The 22,818-nt window shown below is 50.4% G+C and overlaps 1 protein-coding gene across 1 annotated transcript in view; it reads left to right on the forward strand.

Moving 5' to 3' along the window:
* The window catches only part of ACAA1 (acetyl-CoA acyltransferase 1), a 45,224-nt gene that overhangs the window by 7,983 nt on the left and 14,423 nt on the right, over positions 1 to 22,818 (forward strand). Inside the window, exons 2-6 of the mRNA XM_054016585.1 lie at positions 488 to 581; positions 917 to 974; positions 5,629 to 5,708; positions 6,101 to 6,143; positions 15,124 to 15,222. Of these exons, the coding sequence (XP_053872560.1) occupies positions 488 to 581; positions 917 to 974; positions 5,629 to 5,708; positions 6,101 to 6,143; positions 15,124 to 15,222 (374 nt within the window). The remainder of the gene's footprint in view (positions 1 to 487; positions 582 to 916; positions 975 to 5,628; positions 5,709 to 6,100; positions 6,144 to 15,123; positions 15,223 to 22,818) is intronic.

Raw genomic sequence — 22,818 nt, forward strand, 5'->3', positions numbered from 1 at the left:
TGTCCTTGTTTGGTGAAGGTGGTTTTGAGTGTGTTAAGGTGTATATCACAGAGTTTCCCCTCAGAACATATTTTGTGGGATCTGAGTGCCTGGCTGTAGATAACAGATTTCTTGGTGCATTTGGAGTAGTTACTGGATTTATGAAGTTAGGTGTGATGATCTGTGGGTTTCTTGTATATAGTTGTCTGTAAGGTTCCAGTGTTGAAGCTGATTGTGGTGTTCAGGAAGTTGATGCTAGTCTGGAAATGTTCCAGAGGGAGTTTAATGGATGGGTGGCTGTTGCTGAAGTACATGCCTCAATACAGAAATAACGTCCCCCACACTCGACAGCACACCTCTCTTTTGCTTGAAAGTTTCTCTCTTTGACTAACAGAAGTTCGTCCAATAAAAGATATTACCTCACCCACCATGTCTCCCTAATATCCTGGGACCCACATGGCTACAACAACACTACATACTTCACAGGATGTGCCATCTTTCCTTTCAGGATACTACTCCTGACGAGCTGCTCTCTGCTGTTATGACAGCTGTCCTTACGGATGTCAATCTGAGTCCTGAGAAAGTGGGAGATATCTGTGTTGGTAAGTGAGTCCTCTTCATCCTGAACTTAAACTTCCAGTCTTGGGCCTCTCTCTGAAAACAGGAGTGCTCTTTGTGACCAATGGATGCCATCTATGCAGAGCTCTGAAATCAGTAGGCTGTTAACACTACACTAGAATAGCGTTAGCTTAATCTCCAGTGCGTCCGCTGCTGGGGGGCTGTTTCCTCTTCTGTCAGGGGTATGGGCTCTGATTTAAGAGTTCTTCTAAAACACTGACTCTGGTGATCTTAATACGCTCAAGCGTCTACAGAGCGTTAAATAGCCAGGGTAAAGGAAATGCAGCTAATCAGTTGGAATTAATGTCTTTGCATGCAGGCAATGTGCTGCAACCTGGAGCTGGGGCTTTCACTGCAAGAGTTGCCCAATTTCTAAGGTAAATTTTCTTCCTCCTTGAGACTCCTTTCATTGTGTTCTCCTGGGTACTGAGAGAAAAGCGGAGATGTGATTCTTGAACTCTTCCAAAGCTAATGTCCCCTAATCTTTAAACTAGAAGTTAAACCTTGACTTGCAGTTCAAAGTCCCCGCTTATTTTGTATCTTCTCACACGTTTCAGACTGGGAGGATCAAGCTCTATTGCATAATATATTGTTAGCTTTTACTATATTCTCTTACATGTAGTTACCAATTTCTAGCAAAACTAGCAAAAATTAGGTAGAAAAATAATTTTGGAAGGCAGGAAAGAAATTGGTAATGGTATGAATAGCCTTTCACCCCTAGAGGTGAATTCAGGTTGGGTTGGTAATAACTAAGTCATTACTGCACAAGTGATGTTTAGTGGCTCTTGTGAAATGATTTGTTGGCTCTGCCCAATACCTCATGAATCATTGTCTCAGTTTCTTGCACCAGCACAACTGGCAATGATAGCAGAGAGGTTAAGGACTGAATTCTTTTCTCACTCCTAATGGGGTTCACTGGATGTCAGGGTTGGTGCTGTGTGACTAAACAGATTTCATTCTACAGGGACTTATTGTACCTGCTGCTGTTTGTCCCACAATACAGATCATTGAGTAGTCTAAAGGTCTTTTCTACACTACACAGTTGGGTTTTGTCGACCAAACAGTGGAGGTGTACACATTGCAATGCGCCTCCCGCTGATTTAACTCTCCTGCTCCACCAACGAAATAAAACCATCTCAACGAGTGGCGTAGAGCTTTTTGTGACCAAGTGAGAGCGACGCAGTGTCAGTGTAGACACTGTGCTTGCTTATGACACCCTAAGTGGCCTCCAGGAGGTATCCCACAATGCCCATCATGAGCACTCTGGTCAGTAATTTGAATTCCACTGCCCTGCAGCCAGGTACACAGGCATGTACCCCTCCACCTTTAAAGCCCCAGGAAGTTTTGAAATTCTGCTTTCTGTTTGCTCGGTGTGGACAGTTCACATAACATCTTTCCAGCTGTCAATGCCGACTCTCCACAGCAAACACGCTCCTGTCTGGAGTACGCCGGAGTTGTTGAGTCTGTGAGGAGAGAAGGCTGTGCAGTCGCAGCTCCGATCCAGCCATAGGAACTTTGACCCCTACGAGCAGATTGCTCATGGCATGGAGGAGAAGGGACACGCAGCAGTGCCATGCTAACATCAAGGAGCTGAGGCAGGCATACCAGAAGGCAAGGGAGGCCAACGGTCGCTTTGGTGTGGCACCAAATGCATGCCGCTTCTACAAGGAGCTGCACACCATCCTCGGCAGCCACCCCTCCTCCACCACCCAGAGCCCTGTGGATGCTTCAGGGGGACTGGGGCCAGCGGAGTCAACCCTGAGGATGAAGTGGTGGACGAGGAGGTAGAGTTGGAGGAGGATGTGGGACAGGAAGCAGGGACATCCGGTAGTGTGGCAAGCCAGGACCTCTTTTTGACTCCAGAGGGGTCTAGCCAGTCCCAGTGCTCTGGCGTGCCTGAAGCGGGAAAGGGGAGCTTCGGTAAGTACTCATTTTGCTTTGATACTACATGGTTACATGAGGTAGAAGTGTCCTTTATTTTGTTACATGGTGCACATGGGAGAAGGGATAGAAACTAACAATACTAGATACTGTTTTCATCTGCTTCTCGTTCCCCTATGCAGCTACACAGTGGGGACCCTGCAAAAAAAGTTTGTTAATGCACACCGGGATCACCTGGGAATCCCCCATAGAGATCTCTAGGAAACTTTCCCGAAGGTACTCTGCAACCCTCTGCCAAATGTTCCTTGGCAGAGCTGCTTCGTTTCTTCCCTCCATTGTAGGAAACTTTGCCGGGCCAGTCAGCAATGACTTCTGCAGGAACCAAAGCAGCACACAGGTGAGCAGCGTGTGGACTCAGTCTGAAGCCGCACACATGCAGGAGAGGCCGCTTGCATCCTTGGTTACCCTCAGTACTGAGATCAGCTTCAATCACCCACATCTGGGGAAAACGGTGCCAGTATTCAGAATAGTGTCCCTAGGTGCTTGTACTGGTCCCCTTCTGAAACCACCCAGACCCTTTGTCTCATTCTGCATCACCTCCCTCTGGGCCAAACTTATTATGTTTAGTGCGCTGGCCGTGTTGTGCGCTTGCCAAGGGAAAGCGAGAAAGAAGTGTATGTAACTTTTATGATTCAAGATTGTGAGAGCACACACAATACTGACTCTTGTGTATTGTTTCTTTTGCTTCTGCAGAGGTGTCCTTTAGGACCAGTCCTACACACCAGTGTAGCGCCTCCATCAGACAAGCAGGCGAACAAGGAGTAAGGAGGACAAGTTTTGAGAAGTGCTGCAATCGTCAGATCTTGCAGATAGCGAGCACAGAGTGTAGAGAGAGACAATAAATGAGAAACTATAAATGGACACCCAGGAAAGGAAACAGGGCAGGAACGGATAATAGAGGGTCAAAGGAGCAGATGATATAGATCACAGAGGAGCAAACAGATGCTTAGGTCCCTGATTGTGCTACAGTTGAAACACATCTGTGCTAGAGTCCCCCAGCAGCCCATACAGAACTGCATTCCATGCCCTCCACAAACTCCCCCCTCCCACATTCCTCTCATGTCTCTAGCCCTTGCACTCCACCCCTAGGGACATGTTCCATAATGACAGCTGGACTTACACACAGCTGTGAGAGCCTCATTTCAGAGAGTGCTGCTCAGGGTCATGTCTCCTGTAAGAAATGTAAATCTGTGTACTGCTGTTTAATAAAAACTTAGTCTTACAAAACAGTGATTCTTTATTTGTGTCCTACACGCAGTGGTTGCAGCACATTTGCAGACTATAGTTGAAATTCAGGCAGCAATCATTCCAAGGGTCATTCAAGGTGGCAAGTAAACAATGTCTGGCTGAACGCTTTACAGAAAGATGCATTACTGGGGCTCGCTGTCCAAATGCTGCTTCAAAGTCTCCCTGATTTGAATAGCCCCCCGTTGAGTCTCTCTAATAGCCATGGTGTCTGGCTGCTCAAAATCAACTGCCAGGTGATCCATCTCAATGCTCCATTCGTGGGGAAACTTTTCTCCTTTGGCTTCACAAATATTACGCAGAGCAGAGTAGGCTGCTATGACCATGGGAATGTTTTCCTCATTGAGGTCTAAACTGCCAAAAAGACAATGCCGCGACCCTTTCATCTGCCAAACACACATTCTGCGGTCATTCTGCATCTGCTGAGCCTGTTGAAGCAAACCTTGCTTCTGGGAAATTTCCGGTGTAAGGCTTCATGAGCCACGGGAGTAAGGGCTAGGCTGGGTCTCCCAGGATCACTGTGGGCATTTAAACATCCCCTATTGGAATCTTCTGGTCTGGAAAGAAAGTCCCTGCATGCAGCTTTCTATACAGACCAGTGTTGCTGAAGGTGTGTGCGTCATGCACCTTCCCTGACCACCCTACATTGATGTCAGTGAAATGCCCACGGTGATCCACAAACGCCTGCAATATCATAGAGAAGTAGCCCTTTCTATTGATGTACTCCATTTCAAGATGGTCTGGGGCCAAAATTGGGATATGCGTGCCATCTATCGCCCCACCTCAGCCATCCACTATTTCCTGCACTTTGCCCAGAGTCGCAGTCCTTCATAGCAGAAGGTGATTAGTGGTCCTGCACACTTGTATCACTGCAACCACCACAGTGGACTTCCTAACCCCAAACTGATTCACGACTGACCGGTTGCAGTCTGGAGTTGCCAGCTTCCACACAGCGATTGCCACATGCTTTTGCAGCTTGAGGGCAGCTCTCATTTTAGTGTCTGTGCACCACAGGGCAGGAGCGAGCTCCGTGCACAGTTCAAGGAAGGTGGCTTTGCACATCCTAAAGTTCTGCAGCCACTGCTTGTCATCCCATACCTGCATCACAATCCAATCCCACAGTGGGTGCTTGTTTCCTGAGCCCAGTAGCGATGGTCCACTGTGCAGCTGCTCCGTGAATGCCAATATCAATCTTGAATTGTTTCTTTCCATGGCACACAGCAGGGCAGGTACCACGAATTCCTGTTCAGATTTGCAGCTCATGAAATACTGCAGGATCTGTTGCGTTGTGTTTGTAATGCTCATCACAAGACGAGAGCCGTGCAAGGATCCATGCTTTCAGGCAGAAATGGCAGGTGCAAAGTTTATAGGGGCATTTGAAAAACAGAGCTATACATATTCGGAATCCCGTGGGATGATGGGATTTAGAAAACTGCATCATGGGGCTGTGAGCCCACTCCCATGATGCACTACAATCCATTCCCAGAAATCCAAGTGGCAGAAGGTGGCAATTTGCACAGTGGGATAGTTACCTATGGTGCACTGCTCTCCCTGTCATGCCACAGCACCAACAGCGGACAGGCTTTGCCGAAAGAAGGAGCATTGTGTGAACATGCAGAAGGGATGTAGTTACAGTGGTTTATGATCGTTGATGTAATTTAAGTCAACTTAACTCTGTAGTGTAGCCATGGCCTTAGAGCAGTCTGACAATAGGTATGTCTGTCATTGTGTTGGAATTGATTGAGTTAAAGATAATTTAAGAGATTCTTTTCCACTTTAAATTTGTTATTGTTTTGGTATGTGGTGTCTTTCACTCTGTGCCTTATCTATTGTCTTCTGTTCTAGTGGCATTCCAGAGACCGTACCCTTATCATGTGTTAACAGACAGTGTTCCTCTGGGTTGCAAGCTGTGATCAATATAGCTGGTAAGCATGTAATGAGCCTTATGGGCAGTCAGAGAATCAGAATTTTCCTTTATTGATGGTGATTTAGACTGCTGGAGCCAGACTCTGAAATAATTATTTCATCCCTAATTCTCTCTTCCCTATGAATTTCTTATACTTTTGAGTTTGAATGAATATAGCCTTTAGGTCTGGAAGAAACTTTTTGTGAAAATCCCATAATTCTACTCTGTAGAAATGTTAGTTAAAGGAACTCAATATATTCATAACAATCCTCTCTGAAAATTATCATCTGTCCTTGAAAAAGAGTGAGCTACCTTATTCCAAGAAAATATGATCCTCTGAGTAACAAGATACTGAACAAATATTTACTGCTAAGTGGTGGTAAAAATGTTTACACAGTACTTTTGTTGCAGGTGGCATCAGAAATGGGTCTTATGACATTGGTTTGGCCTGTGGGTAAGAATATTTCTATATAGACATTTACTCCTGTAGACTTCTTGATAGTGTTTCGCCTTCTATAACATCTCTCATATGAGAATCTCAAAGTGCTCTCCAAGCAAACTACAGAACTCCTTTGAGGTAGGCATTATCCCCATATTACAGATGGGTGAATAGAGTCTCTGAGATTAAGGTCTGGACTTTTTTTAAGTGACTAGTGATTTTGGGTGCCTCATAGGAGATGTTTTAAAGTGGCTTGACTCTTTCAGAAGTTTTGAGAACCCACCCCCTGGAAACCAGGCTCATTTAAGGTGTGTCAAGCAGGGCACTCAGTGTACCTAATTTCTCTTGAAAATGTAGCCACAGTTACTTGTCCTCAGTGTCACAACAAGGCAGTGAGTAATCTGAGACTGGAACCCAAGAACCGAGTGCTAGTTAGTCATCCAACCCTTATAAGCCTTTTTTAAAGAATTGGTTTGTTAGGCCCCTCTGGTGCCCTGCCATCGTGTGCGCTTTTTGTGTGTGGAGATCTAAGGGCCTGAAAAACGCCATCTGTGATTGGCTTTTTATAAGCCTCTGGTCAGCTTCTGTTGATCTCAGATCCCAGTTGTCTCATATATGGAAATGAACATCTCATCTGTGCTAGTCACTGATGTTCAACAGGAGTGTAACAGATATTTCTTTGTTCACTGCTTTAAATGCAGTTGAATTAATACGTGGTGCTTCTTCTCTTAATGCTGGCGACTTTACTGGAGCAGTGAGTGGGATGAAATGTACTAATGCTGTACAGAGTAATGAAATCATGAGCTGGGACATAACACACTTCAGAAGAATCTGAATTATACAGAAGCAAGATCTTTTAGATTAAAGTAGTGGGTGTGCATTTATCTCTGAAATTTCCAATCTGGCTTGGGTTACTAACCTCAATCAGTAGGGAGATCACTTTGTAGCCTTCAATGACAATCTGTTACCCTATCATTGCTCTTATAATTCAGCATCATTGAAAATTTCAGCTTAAGCAAAGATTTATGAGAGTTAGGGTATGTCTGCAGAGTAGCTCGGGGGTGTAATTCTCAAGTCAGGTAGACACACATGTACTAGCTTTGCTCGAGCTAGTGCACTAAAAATAGCGCGGTGGCAATGGTAGCTCGGGCTAGCTGCCCAACGAATACAGTCTCACTGGACCGCCTAGGTAGAGCCCAAGCGCCTGCCTATGCTGCTGTGGCCACACCGCTAGTTTTTAGGCGCTAATTTGAGCCAAACTAGTGTGTGGATGTCTGCTCGAGCTGAGAATTGCACCCTTTGGCTGCTGTGTAGATGTATCCTCAGATAAGAGAAAAGACGGTTACTCACCGTTGTAACTGTTGTTCTTCGAGATGTGTTGCTCATATCCATTCCATTAGGTGTGCGCGCGCCGCGTGCACGATCGTCGGAAGATTTTTACCCTAGCAACACCGGCGGGTCGGCTGTGGAGCCCCCTAGAGTGGCGCCTTCATGGCGCTGAATATATACCCCAGCCGACCCGGCGCCCCCTCAGTTCCTTCTTGCCGGCTACTCCGACAGTGGGGACGGGGGGCGGGTTTGGAATGGATATGAGCAACACATCTCGAAGAACAACAGTTACAACGGTGAGTAACCGTCTTTTCTTCTTCGAGTGCTTGCTCATATCCATTCCATTAGGTGACTCCCAAGCCCAACTTAGGTGGTGGGGTCGGAGTGAGACATTGCTGTGTGCAAAACCGCTGATCCGAAAGCAGCATCGTCTCTGGACTGCTGCACTAGTGCATAGTGAGCTGTAAATGTGTGGACTGATGACCAAACCGCTGCTCTACAAATGTCCTGAATCGGAACTTGTGCCAGGAAAGCCGTCGAGGAAGCCTGGGCCCTCGTGGAGTGAGCGGTGAGGTGCGGTGCTGAGACACCTGCCAGGTCATAGCAAGTCCGGATGCAAGACGTAATCCAGGAGGATAGGCGTTGTGAGGAGACCGGTGAGCCTTTCATTCGGTCGGCCACTGCAACGAAGAGTTGCGTCGTCTTTCTAAAGTGCTTTGTGCGGTCAATATAGAAGGCCAGGGCCCTTCGTACGTCCAGGGAATGCAAACGTTGATCCTGGCGAGTGGCATGTGGTTTGGGATGAAAGACCGGGAGAAAGATGTCCTGGTTGATATGAAAAGGAGAAACCACCTTAGGGAGAAAGGCAGGATGTGGACGAAGCTGCACTTTATCCTTATGGAAAACTGTATAAGGGGGCTCGGATGTAAGCGCCCTGAGTTCAGAAACGCGCCTTGCTGAGGTGATGGCTACAAGGAAGGCTGTCTTCCAGGATAGGTACAAAAGAGAACAGGTGGCCAGTGGCTCGAATGGAGGACCTGTGAGCTTGGAGAGAACCAGGTTGAGGTCCCACGTCTGAACGGGCTGACGTTGTTGTGGGTACATCCGGTCTAAGCCCTTGAGGAATCTAACGACCATCGGGTTAGAGAATACCGAGGACGCGAGTTCCCCTGGGTGAAAGGCCGATATAGCGGCCAGGTGAACTCTAATTGAAGATATCGCCAACCCCTGCTGTTTTAGGGAGAGGAGATATTCCAAAATGAGAGGAATGGGTGCCTGCAACGGGGACATGGCTCGTTGTTCGCACCAACAGGAGAACCGCTTCCACTTGGCCAGGTACGTGGTGCGTGTTGAGGGCTTCCTACTGCTCAGCAGAATCTGTTGGACAGAGTGCGAGCATTGCTGCTCTGCCTGGGTGAACCATGGAGCAGCCACGCCGTGAGGTGGAGTGATTGGAGGTCGGGGTGACGCAACCGGCCGTGGTCCTGAGAGATGAGATCCGGATCCAACGGAAGCGGGATCGGTGTCTGAACCGAGAGCTCCAACAGTGTGGTGTACCAATGTTGTCTTGGCCATGCAGGAGCGATCAGAATTACCTGTGCCTGGTCTCTGCGCAGTTTGAGCAGTACCTTGTGGACCAGAGGAAACGGAGGGAAGGCATAAAACAGGTGGTCTTTCCAGGGAAGCAGAAAGGCGTCCGAGAGGGAGCCCGGAGCTCGACCTTGTAGGGAGCAGAACACGTGGCACTTCCTGTTGTCTCGAGATGCAAACAGGTCTATCTGGGGAAACCCCCACCTCTGGAAGATGGAATGTATAATGTCCGGACGGATAGACCACTCGTGCGTTTGGAAGGACCTGCTGAGTCGGTCCGCTAGAGTGTTCTGGGCTCCAGGGAGGAACGATGCCGTGAGATGGATTGAGTGGGCGATGCAGAAGTCCCACAGGCGAATGGCCTCTTGGCATAGAATTGACGAACGTGCTCCTCCTTGCTTGTTGATGTAGAACATGGCCGTGGTGTTGTCGATGAGAACTAACACACAGCGGCCACGTAGGAGATTGAGGAATGCCTGGCACGCCAGGCGTACCGCCATCAGTTCCCGAACATTGATGTGTAGGGCTAACTGGGATGCAGTCCACAGGCCCTGGGTATGGTGTTCGTTGAGATGGGCGCCCCACCCCAGAGATGACGCGTCTGTGACCAGGTGCAGGGAGGGTTGTGGGGCGTGAAATGGCATCCCCTCGCAGACTACAGTGTGATCTAGCCACCAGGTGAGGGAGGCCAGGACCGAGTCCGGGACCGTGACCACCATGTTCAGGCTGTCCCGATGTGGACGGTATATTGATGACACCCAGGTTTGAAGCGGGCGAAGTCGAAGTCTGGCATGCCTGGTTACGTACGTGCAGGAAGCCATGTGACCCAGCAGGGTAAGGCACGACCTCACCGTGGTAGTTGGGAAGGCCTTGAGCCCTTGAATGAGGTTCGTGATGGTACCAAATCGGTTGTCTGGCAGGATGGCTTGTGCACGTCTGGAGTCTAGAACTGCGCCGATGAATTCTATTCTCTGGGTAGGTTCTAGAGTGGATTTGTCCTTGTTGAGTAGGATGCCCAACTTGTTGAATGTGTGCACTATTCTGTGGACGTGAGCGTGAACTTGCTCCTTGGTGCGACCGCGCACCAGCCAGTCGTCTAGGTACGGGAACACCTGTATCCCTTGCCGACGAAGGTACGCTGCCACGACAGCCATACATTTCGTGAACACTCTTGGGGCCGAGGATAGGCCGAAGGGAAGGACTGCAAATTGGTAGTGCACCGTGTTTACCACGAATCGCAGGAAGCGTCTGTGAGGTGGGTAAATTGAGATGTGAAAGTATGCGTCTTTCATGTCGAGGGCGGCGAACCAGTCTCCAGGATCGAGGGAAGGGATAATGGCCCCCAAAGAGACCATGCGGAACTTCAACTTTACTACGAATTTGTTGAGTCCGCGCAAGTCCAAGATGGGCCGCAGACCTCCTTTGGACTTGGGGATCAGGAAGTAACGGGAATAAAATCCCCTGCCCCTTAAGTCTATCGGAACCTCCTCTATGGCCCCCATGGTCAGGAGCGTAGAAACCTCCTGTATAAGAAGTTGCTCGTGAGAAGGGTCCCTGAAGAGGGACGGGGAAAGGGGGTGGGAGGGGGGGATAGAAGAAAACTGGATAGCGTATCCCCTCTCCACCGTGCGGAGGACCCAACGGTCCGAAGTTATAAGGGACCAAGCACGGTGGAAGTGGGAGAGGCGATCCCGAAAGGAGGGAGCTGGATCCTGGGGGATGACTGGGGCGCCGTCCTCGACCGCACCTTCAAAAGTTCTGTCTAGGACCTGAAGGTGGTCTTGGTGGCCCTTGGTTCTGACCGGGTTGAGGGCCAGCCCATCTTCTCCTACCACCTCGCCCTTGCCTTCTGGCAGGGTCCTGTCTCTGACGAGGTGGAGGGGGGTAAAAACGTTGAGGCTGCGGCCTAAATGGTCTGCGCTGGGGACCCGCAACATGCATCCCCAAGGAGCGCATGATTGTCCTGGAGTCTTTGAGGCTCTGCAATCGAGAGTCCGTCTTCTCCGAGAACAGCCCCTGTCCTTCAAAGGGCAAATCCTGTAGGGTCTGCTGTAATTCAGGGGGCAAACCCGAAACTTGGAGCCAGGAGGTCCTGCGCATAGCGATACCTGCGGCCAGGGTCCTTGCGGCCGAGTCCGCTATGTCCAGGGAGGCCTGTAAGGAGGTCCGAGCCACCTTCTTACCCTCCTCAACCATGGCTCCAAACTCTTCCCTGGACTCTTGGGGAATCAACTCCTTAAACTTCCCCATAGAGTTCCAGGAGTTGAAATTGTAGCGGCTCAGTAGCGCCTGTTGATTCGCCGCTCTAAGTTGTAGCCCTCCGGCTGAGTAAACCTTACGGCCAAACAGATCAAGCCGCTTAGCCTCTTTTGATTTTGGCGCTGCAGCCTGCTGGCCGTGGCGCTCTCGTGCATTCACTGATTCCACCACCAGTGAACACGGTTGGGGGTGTGTGTACAAGTACCCATAGTCCTTAGATGGGACAAAGTATTTCCTTTCCACCCCTCTCGCTGTAGGTGGAATGGAGGCAGGAGTCTGCCATATCGTATCCGCGTTCGTTTGGATCGTGCGGATCAAGGGTAACGCCACCCTCGATGGGGCATCCGATCCAAGGATATTCACGATCGGGTCGTGCACCTCCACTATCTCCTCCGTCTGCAGGTCCATATTACGGGCCATCCTGCGCAGGAGATCCTGGTGAGCCCGAAGATCTATCGGAGGGGGACCCGTGCATGAAGTGCCCGCCACTGCCTCATCCGGAGAGGAGGAGGAGGACGCCTCCGGTGGTAGTGGATCCAAGGGGGGGTCCCGGTCCCCCTGGTCTTGGGTCGGAGCGTCACCTGCACTTGGGTCCACGGTGTCGGGTGGTGTGGACACAGAAGCCTCCATGCCTCCAGGCGGAGGCCGAGAGATGGTGGATTCTGGGGCTCTTCTGACCGAGTGACCCGAGCGAGAGGTCGATGGTAATGAAGCCCCTTGCTCCTGGTGATACGCCCACGGGGTCCAAAACGACCAGTGAGATGGTCCATGAGAGTGGTCCTCTGTCCTCTCCTGCCAATGGCCCAAGTCTCGTTCCTCGGCCTGCCCCTGAGGGGGGTATGCCGATCTCGACAGGTCCTCCGAGGAGCGAGACGCCGATCTTGACGGCCATGGCGGTGCCGCGAAAGATGAAACGATCCCCGTGGTCTGCGGTGCCGCACGGTGCCGGTCCGGAGATGATCTATCTCTGTGCGGTGCCGGCGATCGGTGCCGGGACCGCGACCGGTGCCGATGACCTCGTCGGTGCCGGGAGTCAGATCTGGACCTCGACGAGGACCTAGAGTATGCCCGGTGCCGGGAGCGGCCTCTCGACGTCGAGCGTCGAGCGTGGCGGTGCCGAGAACTACGTCTCGACGTTGATCGGTGCCGACGATCATAGCGGTGCCGAGACGTAGACCGGTGCCGCGACGAAGATCTTGGCCGCGAGTACGACCGGTGCCGAGACGATATTCGGTGCCGGGACTGCGAGCGGCGTGGGGACCTGCTTCGGGACCTGGATCGGCGCCGAGGTTCCAGCCCTTGTGATGGAGGGCGCATCAAGGCAGGTTTCCCTCTTGACTGTACCGGGCGAGTCAACGGTACAGTCGGTGCCGGTGGTTGAGGCGGTGCCGGCTCCGTGAGAGCTATCAAGTCTCTCGCCGCCGCGAAGGTCTCTGGAGTCGACGGGAGACACTGTATCACCGCCGGCCTCGGTGGAGACGCTATTTGTACCGGACTCGACGGCCTCGGCGCCGGAGTCGACGGTGCTGGAGGCGCCTGTTTCCGTTGCTCCACCGGCGGACGCGGCTCTACCCCCGGCACTGGGGGAGCCGGCGTCTTCGGCACGGACGTCCCCGTCTTATGGGCTTTTTTATGCCCTGGGGATAATGACCGGCGCCGCGGCACTTGCTGTGTTTGCGGTGCCGACGAGGTCCGGTGCCGGGGAGGCTTGTCTGACGCCACTCGCGTGGTCGTCATAGCCGGTGCTGCCGGGGCACTGCGCACCGAAGTGCTAGGCGTCGGAGTCTGGCCCGTGGAAGGAGTGTCCGGGCTAAGTGCCGCCTCCATTAGGAGTTGCCTGAGCCGAAAGTCCCGCTCCTTCTTGGTTCTTGGTTTGAAGGCCTTACAGATCTTGCATTTGTCTGTTTGGTGGGACTCTCCCAGGCACTTCAAACAGGAGTCGTGCGGGTCGCTCGTTGGCATAGGCTTAGCGCAGGAGGCGCACTGCTTGAAGCCGGGAGCGTTGGGCATGAGCCCGGGCCCGCGGCCGGGGGAGAAAGGGGGAGACGACCCCCTTAACCCCCTGAACTACAATAACAACTATAACAACTTTAAAACTATTTAACTATAAACACTAGAACTACAACTATAACTATAACTTTGAATGACTAAGTAAGCTAGGGAGAGTGGAGGACAGCTATGCCGCGCTCCACAGTTCCAACGACCGTCAGGGGCGGTAAGAAGGAACTGAGGGGGCGCCGGGTTGGCTGGGGTATATATTCAGCGCCATGAAGGCGCCACTCTAGGGGGCTCCACAGCCGACCCGCCGGTGTTGCTAGGGTAAAAATCTTCCGACGATCGTGCACGCGGCGCGCGCACACCTAATGGAATGGATATGAGCAAGCACTCGAAGAAGAACTAGTCACGACCCTTCTTAGGACTGCTGTGAAGTAACTAGCATAGCAAGGTAACAAGTCTGTCTGATGGATGTGTGCATAGCAAATGGCATGTACTAGGAACAGCCTTGTGTGCCGGCTGAACCCTTGGTACTCTCTTATCATTCAAATTCATTTCTGTTAACATGCTTGTTCCGGGAAGTCTTTCAACAGTAACCCACTGAGTTGATGCAATTTAAAGGCCCTGGATCCAGCCCTTTCACCTCCTGATCCACAAGTTGTTGGGCTCAGTGCAGGCAGGAGTCACTGGGTGAAATTCTACGGCCTGTGTTATGCAGGAGGTCAGGCTGGATGATCACAATGGTCCCTTCACATCTTGTGTTTAGTAACTTTATGGATTTTAATGAACAAATGTTAAACAAAACAGCTTTTCTCTGCTGATCCCTTTACGTAACCAGACACTACCTGTGGCAGTATTCCCCTCCCACTTGTCTCCCTTTACCTTCATCATGCTCAGTTGTTGTCGTTCACTCTAAGTTAGAGCCTGAGTTTTGCCATCCTTACGCTGAGTAGTTTCAGTGGTGTCAATTTAAGTAAGGAATAAGATACTACTCAGAGTAAAGGTGCAGGATCAGACCTCTAAATTGTAGGCTCCTTGGGGTGGGGACTTGTTTTCCTGCTTGCCTGATGGTGGTATATAAATAATATGGCTGGAAAATAGATACATGGGTGGTATAGGATATAAAAGCAAACCCTTATCCCATCTTAGGACTTATGGCTTGATTTAACTTTACATGAACTTATTAGTGTAATAAATGGCTTCATAATCATACAATAGATGTTTTCATTTCTTAATCTGTTACCTCTCTTATAGGACAAAGGCTGCAGCATCTGTGATCTCTTTGTTGCATAGTAGTCCTTTCTTGTTCATGCTGTGCAATACAAGACAAATGGCACCACTCACATGAAGTCTCTCTCTAGTGGTTTCGTTAGCACTTGCCCTGCTAGGCTCCTAGCCAGCTTTTTTTAAGCTGCAACTCTTGCATTTTTATTGCTTTTGTTTATATTTTACCAGTGGAAACTCCTGCCCAGAACCATTTGCTTTCCCATTATGTTTACTGCCGAGAAGGGCTCCCAGAACGACCAGTAACTCTCCTTCCCATGCTGGGAAAATACTAGACATGAACTGACACTGTGGTATTCTGCCCTAGAAAAACAACAGGCAGCTTAATCTGTAGGGAGGTGGTTTTATTGCTTTACATTTATGTTGTGATTGAAACCAGAGTGAGGCACAGGTCAGGTACCGGTTGCTTCTGCAGTATGATATACAAGGTTTTTATTAGGATTCTGAGCTTTTGACTCTGCTAATGGTACTAAATTTGCATGAATTCTTCTAAGGCAAACAGTGGTAGTAAATTCTAACTTTTCTTCTTCCTGTTCAGAGTGGAAACAATGTCCCTCAGAGATACAGGCAACCCTGGTGATGTTAGCTCACGTATGATGGACAACAGTAAAGCCAGAGATTGCCTTATTCCTATGGGGTAAGTATTATTTTCCTTTCTAGAACTTAGTGATTTTTCTTGACTGTGTATCTCATAAGACAGTGTTTTGTTATATTTAAAAATGCACCAAACTTATTGTCTCAAACTCCCTCTCTTTAATGGTTGACCTTTAGATCCGCTACTGAAGTCTGTGCACTTCAGCGTTACCTGTGGTTATGGTAGAAGATTAATTGTATAAGGACTGGTAGTTATCCAGACCTTTTGAAAGCAGTCTTCGTTGTCTTACAGTAAAGATCAGTGGCTTAATTAGCAGGAGTAGGAGAACATTTTGAGGGGCTCAGAACTGCAAATTTTTAGTGTTTCTCGAAATTTTGCTGCATTTCACAAATGCTCAAGTTTCTATTGCTTTCCATTGTGGAGATGCAGCCAGAATCACATTAGGGGCTACCTCTGCACTCCCCTTCCCCCCAAGGGCTGCGTGTGGGGCCTTTGCATCTCTCCCAGCCCCTCTTCATTTGGAGAACAAGTGAGCGGATTTGCAATGTGACATAATTCTGTCATGTGGTACTGCAGAACACTAAGCCCAAGGGGAGGGCTCAGTCAACTTGAGCATAGAGCTTGTTTTCTTCCCTCTCTGCTTGTCTTTGGGTATGTCTACACTACGGGATTAATCCGAATTTAGATAATTCGGATTTGAGAAACAGGTTGTATAAAGTCGAAATGAGTGCGGCCACACTAGCACAGTAATTCGGTGGTGTGCGTCCAAGTACCGGGGCTAGCGTCGATTTCTGCACCGTTGCACTGTGGGTAGCAATTCCATAGCTATCCCATAGTTCCCGCAGTCTCCTGCGCCCATTGGGATTGTGGGTTAAGATCCCAGTGCCTGATGGGACAAAAAACATCGTCGCAGGTGGTTCTGGGTACAGCCTCACTCCCTCCCTCCCTCCCTCCCTGCATGAAAGCAACGGACGGCAGACAACCATTTTCGCGCCTTTTTTCCTGGGTGGGTGAACACTGCAGACTCCATACCACGGCAAGCATGGAGCCCGCTGAGGTCAAGACAGCACTCATGAATATTGCAAACACCTCGCGCGTTCTTGTGGAGTTTATGCTCAGCCAGGACCAGAAAAACGAGGCGAGGAGGCAGCGGCGGCGGCAGCGCAGCGACAAGCATGATGAGGACATGGACACGGACACGGACACAGAATTCAGTGAAACCACAGGCCCCAGTGCTTTGGAGATCATGTTGTTAATGGGGCAGATTCTATCCATGGAACGCCGATTCTGGGCAAGGGAAACAAGCACAGACTGGTGGGACCGCATAGTGTTGCAGGTCTGGGACGATTCCCAGTGGCTGCGGAACTTTCGCATGCGTAAGGGCACTTTCATGGAACTTTGTGACTTGCTTTCCCCTGCCCTGAAATGCCAGAATACCAAGATGAGAGCAGCCCTCACAGTTGAGAAGCGCGTGGCGATAGCCCTGTGGAAGCTTGCAACGCCAGACAGCTACCGGTCAGTCGGGAATCAATTTGGAGTGGGCAAATCTACGGTGGGGGCTGCTGTGATGCAAGTAGCCAAAGCAATCACTCAGGTGCTGCTACGAAAGTTAGTGACTCTGGGAAATGTGCAGGCTATAGTGGATGGTTTTGCTGCAATGGGATTCCCTAACTGTGGTGGGGCAATAGACGGAACCCATATCCCTATCTTGGCACCGGAGCACCAAGCCACCGAGTACATAAACCGCAAGGGGTACTTTTCAATGGTGCTGCAAGCACTTGTGGATCACAAGGGACGTTTCACCAACATCAACGCGGGCTGGGCGGGAAGGGTTCATGACGCTCGCGTCTTCAGGAACACTACTCTGTTTAAAGGGCTGCAGCAAGGGACTTACTTTCCGGACCAGAAAATAACCGTTGGGGATGTTGAAATGCCCATAGTTATTCTTGGGGACCCAGCCTACCCCTTAATGCCATGGCTTATGAAGCCATACACAGGCAGCCTGGACAGGAGTCAGGAGCTGTTTAACTACAGGCTAAGCAAGTGCAGAATGGTGGTAGAATGTGCATTTGGCCGTTTAAAAGGTCGCTGGCGTTCATTATTGACTCGCTCTGACCTCAGCCAAAGAAATCTCCCCATTGTTATTTCTGCTTGCTGTGTGCTCCACAATCTCTGTGAAAGTAAGGGGGAAACCTTTATGGCGGGGTGGGAGGCTGAGGCAAATCGCCTGGCTGCTGATTACGCGCAGCCAGACACCAGGGCGATTAGAAGATCACACCATGAAGCGCTGTGCATCAGAGAAGCTTTGAAAACCAGTTTCATGGCTGGCCAGGCTACCGTGTGAAATATCTGTTTGTTTCTCCTTCATGAAAACCCTCCCCCTTTACTGACTGATTTTCTGTAAGGAACCCACCCTGCCCCTTCCCCCAGCTTTCTTTCAAACCAAATAAAGTCACTATCATTTAAAAATCATTTATTCTTTATTAATAGATTAGAAAAAGAGGGAGGGAACCCGGGTGGTATTTGGGAGGAGGATTGCTGGGAAGGAAAAAGCCACAAAGAAAAGGTTAAAAAAATGACAGCCTTTTGCTTGGGCTGTCTACTGGGGTGGAATGGGAAGGTGTACGGAGCCTCCCCCCCCGCGTTCTTACACGTCTGGGTGAGGAGGATACGGAACATGGGGAGGGGGGAGGGTGGAACAGGGGCTGAAGCGGCAGTCTATTTTCCAGCAGCCGTTCCTGAACCTCCACCAGACGCCGGAGCAGCCCCAGCGTTGCATCCTTCATCCTCTGGTCTTCCTGCCGCCATCTCTCATCTCGATCGTCTCTCCTCTCCTCACGTTGGTCCCTCCTCTCCTCACGTTGGTCCCTCCTCTCCTCACGTTCACTGACTTCTTTCCTATACTTTGAAACTGTTTCCTTCCACTCATTCAGATGAGCTCTGTCACTCCTGCTGGATTGCATAATTTCAGAAAACATGTCCTCCCGCGTCTTCTTCTTACGACGCCTTATCTGTGATAACCTTCGGGATGGAGGAGGGAGGCTTGAGGAATTTGCAGCTGCTGTAGGGAGGGGAAAAAAGAGAGAATTGTTTTAAAAGCTACATTTTGCAGAACAATGCTTATACTCTTTCACGGTGACCAACACTGTTCACATTACATAGCACATGTGATTTCTGTGCAAGGTCGCATTTTGCCTCTTAATGCTGAGTGCTTGTGGCTTTGCTGCTAGAGATCACAGGTCTGGGCAACAGAATTCGGCTTGCATGCGGCCATGGTAAGCCATTGTTTTACAGCTTCTGCACCCTCCTTTCCCACATACCAAGCATAGCCTGTAGAGTGCTGCAGAAGCCTGGCCAATCTCAGCCAGTTGGGGGGGGGGCAGTGTGGGGGGGGCTTGTCTGGGCCCCTTCAGGCAAGTAGAGTGCTGCGGTTTTTCTGTTAACATTCAGCAGCACCAGAAAACAAACTAACCCCCCCCCCGCCATGAATTCTCTGGGATGATCACGGTACCCCTCCCCCCACCGCATGGCTGGTATCAGGGAAGATCCCTGCAGGCACCAAACTACCCCCCCCCCCGCCGCCGACCCCCCCCCCCTCGCCATGAATTCTCTGGGATGATCACGGTACCCTCCCCCCACCGCGTGGCTGGTAACAGGGAAGAACCCTGCTAGCCAAACGCGGAAAACTTCAGGGCCAATTTCCCATCTGCGCTTGGCTAACTGCAGGGAAGGATTTATTTTCCGCCACAGGCAAACAGCCCAGTAGGAACGGCCACCTCTGTCCCCTTAATTAAGTTCCCGTATTTCAACCAGGTTACCAGGAGTGATATCACTCTCCTGAGGATTACACAACAAGATAAAGAACGGATGTTGCTTGAATGCCAGCAAACACCGGGACCATACGCTGCTAGGCTTTGTCAGGCAATGATACCAGATTACTTGCTGCAAGCATGGCGTGGTCAAGTGTCCTACCATGGAGGAGGGAATAAGGATGCACTGCCCAGAAACCTTCTGGCAAGGCTTTCGGAGTACCTCCAGGAGAGCTTCATGGAGATGTCCCTGGAGGATTTCCGCTCCATCCCCAGACACGTTAACAGACTTTTCCAGTAGCTACAGACTTTTCCAGTAGCTGAACTGACCGCGAATGCAAAGTCAGGCAAAGTAATCATTAAAAACCGTTTGCTTTTAAAACAAGTTTTATATTTTAAAAGGTAAACTCACCTGAGGTCCCTTCCATGGGGTCAGAGTCTTGGGTACTGGCTTGGGAGGCTTGGGAGGGTACTTCAGTCAGGGTGAGAAAAAGATCCTGGCTGTTGGGGAGAATGGAGTGCTGTGTGCTCTCTGCAAGCTCATCCTCCTCCTCCTCCTCCTCTACCCCATCGGCAGAATCCTCAGGCGTCGAGACTATCCCCGACCCAGAATCCACGAACAAAGGTGGGGTAGTGGTGGCAGCCCCCCCTAGAATTGCATGCAGCTCGGCGTAGTAGCGGCATGTCCGCGGCTCTGACCCGGAGCGACCGTTTGCCTCCTTTGTTTTTTGATAGGCTTGTCTGAGCTCCTTGACCTTCACGCGGCACTGCTCAGAGTCCCTATTGTGGCCTCTCTCCATCATGCCCTTGGAAATTTTTTCAAAAGTTTTTGCATTTCGTCTTTTAGAACGAAGTTCTGCAAGCACTGAATCCTCTCCCCATACAGCGATCAGATCCAGTACCTCCCTCACGGTCCATGCTGGTGCTCTTTTTCGATTATCAGCCTGCATGGTTACCTGTGCTGATGAGGTATCTGTGGTCACCTGTGCTCTCCACGCTGGGCAAACAGGAAATGAAGTTCAAATGTTCGCGGGGCTTTTCCTGTCTACCTGGCCAGTGCATCCGAGTTCGGATTGCTGTCCAGAGCGGTCACAATGATGCACTGTGGGATAGCTCCCGGAGGCCAATACCATCGAATTGCGGCCACACTAACCCTAATTCGAATTGCTAAAATCGATTTTGGCGCTACTCCGCTCGTTGGGGTGGAGTACAGAAATCGATTTAAAGGGCCCTTTACATCGAATTAAATGGCGTCGTTGTGTGGACGGTTACAGGGTTAATTCGAATTAAAGCTGATAAATCCGAATTAAAGTCGTAGTGTAGACCAGGCCTTTGGGTATGTCTACACTACGGGATTAATCCGAATTTAGATAATTCGGATTTGAGAAACAGGTTGTATAAAGTCGAAATGAGTGCGGCCACACTAGCACAGTAATTCGGTGGTGTGCGTCCAAGTACCGGGGCTAGCGTCGATTTCTGCACCGTTGCACTGTGGGTAGCAATTCCATAGCTATCCCATAGTTCCCGCAGTCTCCTGCGCCCATTGGGATTGTGGGTTAAGATCCCAGTGCCTGATGGGACAAAAAACATCGTCGCAGGTGGTTCTGGGTACAGCCTCACTCCCTCCCTCCCTCCCTCCCTGCATGAAAGCAACGGACGGCAGACAACCATTTTCGCGCCTTTTTTCCTGGGTGGGTGAACACTGCAGACTCCATACCACGGCAAGCATGGAGCCCGCTGAGGTCAAGACAGCACTCATGAATATTGCAAACACCTCGCGCGTTCTTGTGGAGTTTATGCTCAGCCAGGACCAGAAAAACGAGGCGAGGAGGCAGCGGCGGCGGCAGCGCAGCGACAAGCATGATGAGGACATGGACACGGACACGGACACAGAATTCAGTGAAACCACAGGCCCCAGTGCTTTGGAGATCATGTTGTTAATGGGGCAGATTCTATCCATGGAACGCCGATTCTGGGCAAGGGAAACAAGCACAGACTGGTGGGACCGCATAGTGTTGCAGGTCTGGGACGATTCCCAGTGGCTGCGGAACTTTCGCATGCGTAAGGGCACTTTCATGGAACTTTGTGACTTGCTTTCCCCTGCCCTGAAATGCCAGAATACCAAGATGAGAGCAGCCCTCACAGTTGAGAAGCGCGTGGCGATAGCCCTGTGGAAGCTTGCAACGCCAGACAGCTACCGGTCAGTCGGGAATCAATTTGGAGTGGGCAAATCTACGGTGGGGGCTGCTGTGATGCAAGTAGCCAAAGCAATCACTCAGGTGCTGCTACGAAAGTTAGTGACTCTGGGAAATGTGCAGGCTATAGTGGATGGTTTTGCTGCAATGGGATTCCCTAACTGTGGTGGGGCAATAGACGGAACCCATATCCCTATCTTGGCACCGGAGCACCAAGCCACCGAGTACATAAACCGCAAGGGGTACTTTTCAATGGTGCTGCAAGCACTTGTGGATCACAAGGGACGTTTCACCAACATCAACGCGGGCTGGGCGGGAAGGGTTCATGACGCTCGCGTCTTCAGGAACACTACTCTGTTTAAAGGGCTGCAGCAAGGGACTTACTTTCCGGACCAGAAAATAACCGTTGGGGATGTTGAAATGCCCATAGTTATTCTTGGGGACCCAGCCTACCCCTTAATGCCATGGCTTATGAAGCCATACACAGGCAGCCTGGACAGGAGTCAGGAGCTGTTTAACTACAGGCTAAGCAAGTGCAGAATGGTGGTAGAATGTGCATTTGGCCGTTTAAAAGGTCGCTGGCGTTCATTATTGACTCGCTCTGACCTCAGCCAAAGAAATCTCCCCATTGTTATTTCTGCTTGCTGTGTGCTCCACAATCTCTGTGAAAGTAAGGGGGAAACCTTTATGGCGGGGTGGGAGGCTGAGGCAAATCGCCTGGCTGCTGATTACGCGCAGCCAGACACCAGGGCGATTAGAAGATCACACCATGAAGCGCTGTGCATCAGAGAAGCTTTGAAAACCAGTTTCATGGCTGGCCAGGCTACCGTGTGAAATATCTGTTTGTTTCTCCTTCATGAAAACCCTCCCCCTTTACTGACTGATTTTCTGTAAGGAACCCACCCTGCCCCTTCCCCCAGCTTTCTTTCAAACCAAATAAAGTCACTATCATTTAAAAATCATTTATTCTTTATTAATAGATTAGAAAAAGAGGGAGGGAACCCGGGTGGTATTTGGGAGGAGGATTGCTGGGAAGGAAAAAGCCACAAAGAAAAGGTTAAAAAAATGACAGCCTTTTGCTTGGGCTGTCTACTGGGGTGGAATGGGAAGGTGTACGGAGCCTCCCCCCCCGCGTTCTTACACGTCTGGGTGAGGAGGATACGGAACATGGGGAGGGGGGAGGGTGGAACAGGGGCTGAAGCGGCAGTCTATTTTCCAGCAGCCGTTCCTGAACCTCCACCAGACGCCGGAGCAGCCCCAGCGTTGCATCCTTCATCCTCTGGTCTTCCTGCCGCCATCTCTCATCTCGATCGTCTCTCCTCTCCTCACGTTGGTCCCTCCTCTCCTCACGTTGGTCCCTCCTCTCCTCACGTTCACTGACTTCTTTCCTATACTTTGAAACTGTTTCCTTCCACTCATTCAGATGAGCTCTGTCACTCCTGCTGGATTGCATAATTTCAGAAAACATGTCCTCCCGCGTCTTCTTCTTACGACGCCTTATCTGTGATAACCTTCGGGATGGAGGAGGGAGGCTTGAGGAATTTGCAGCTGCTGTAGGGAGGGGAAAAAAGAGAGAATTGTTTTAAAAGCTACATTTTGCAGAACAATGCTTATACTCTTTCACGGTGACCAAC

The sequence above is a fragment of the Malaclemys terrapin genome, chromosome 2, assembly GCF_027887155.1.
Source record: "Malaclemys terrapin pileata isolate rMalTer1 chromosome 2, rMalTer1.hap1, whole genome shotgun sequence".
Taxonomy (NCBI): Eukaryota; Metazoa; Chordata; order Testudines; family Emydidae; genus Malaclemys; species Malaclemys terrapin.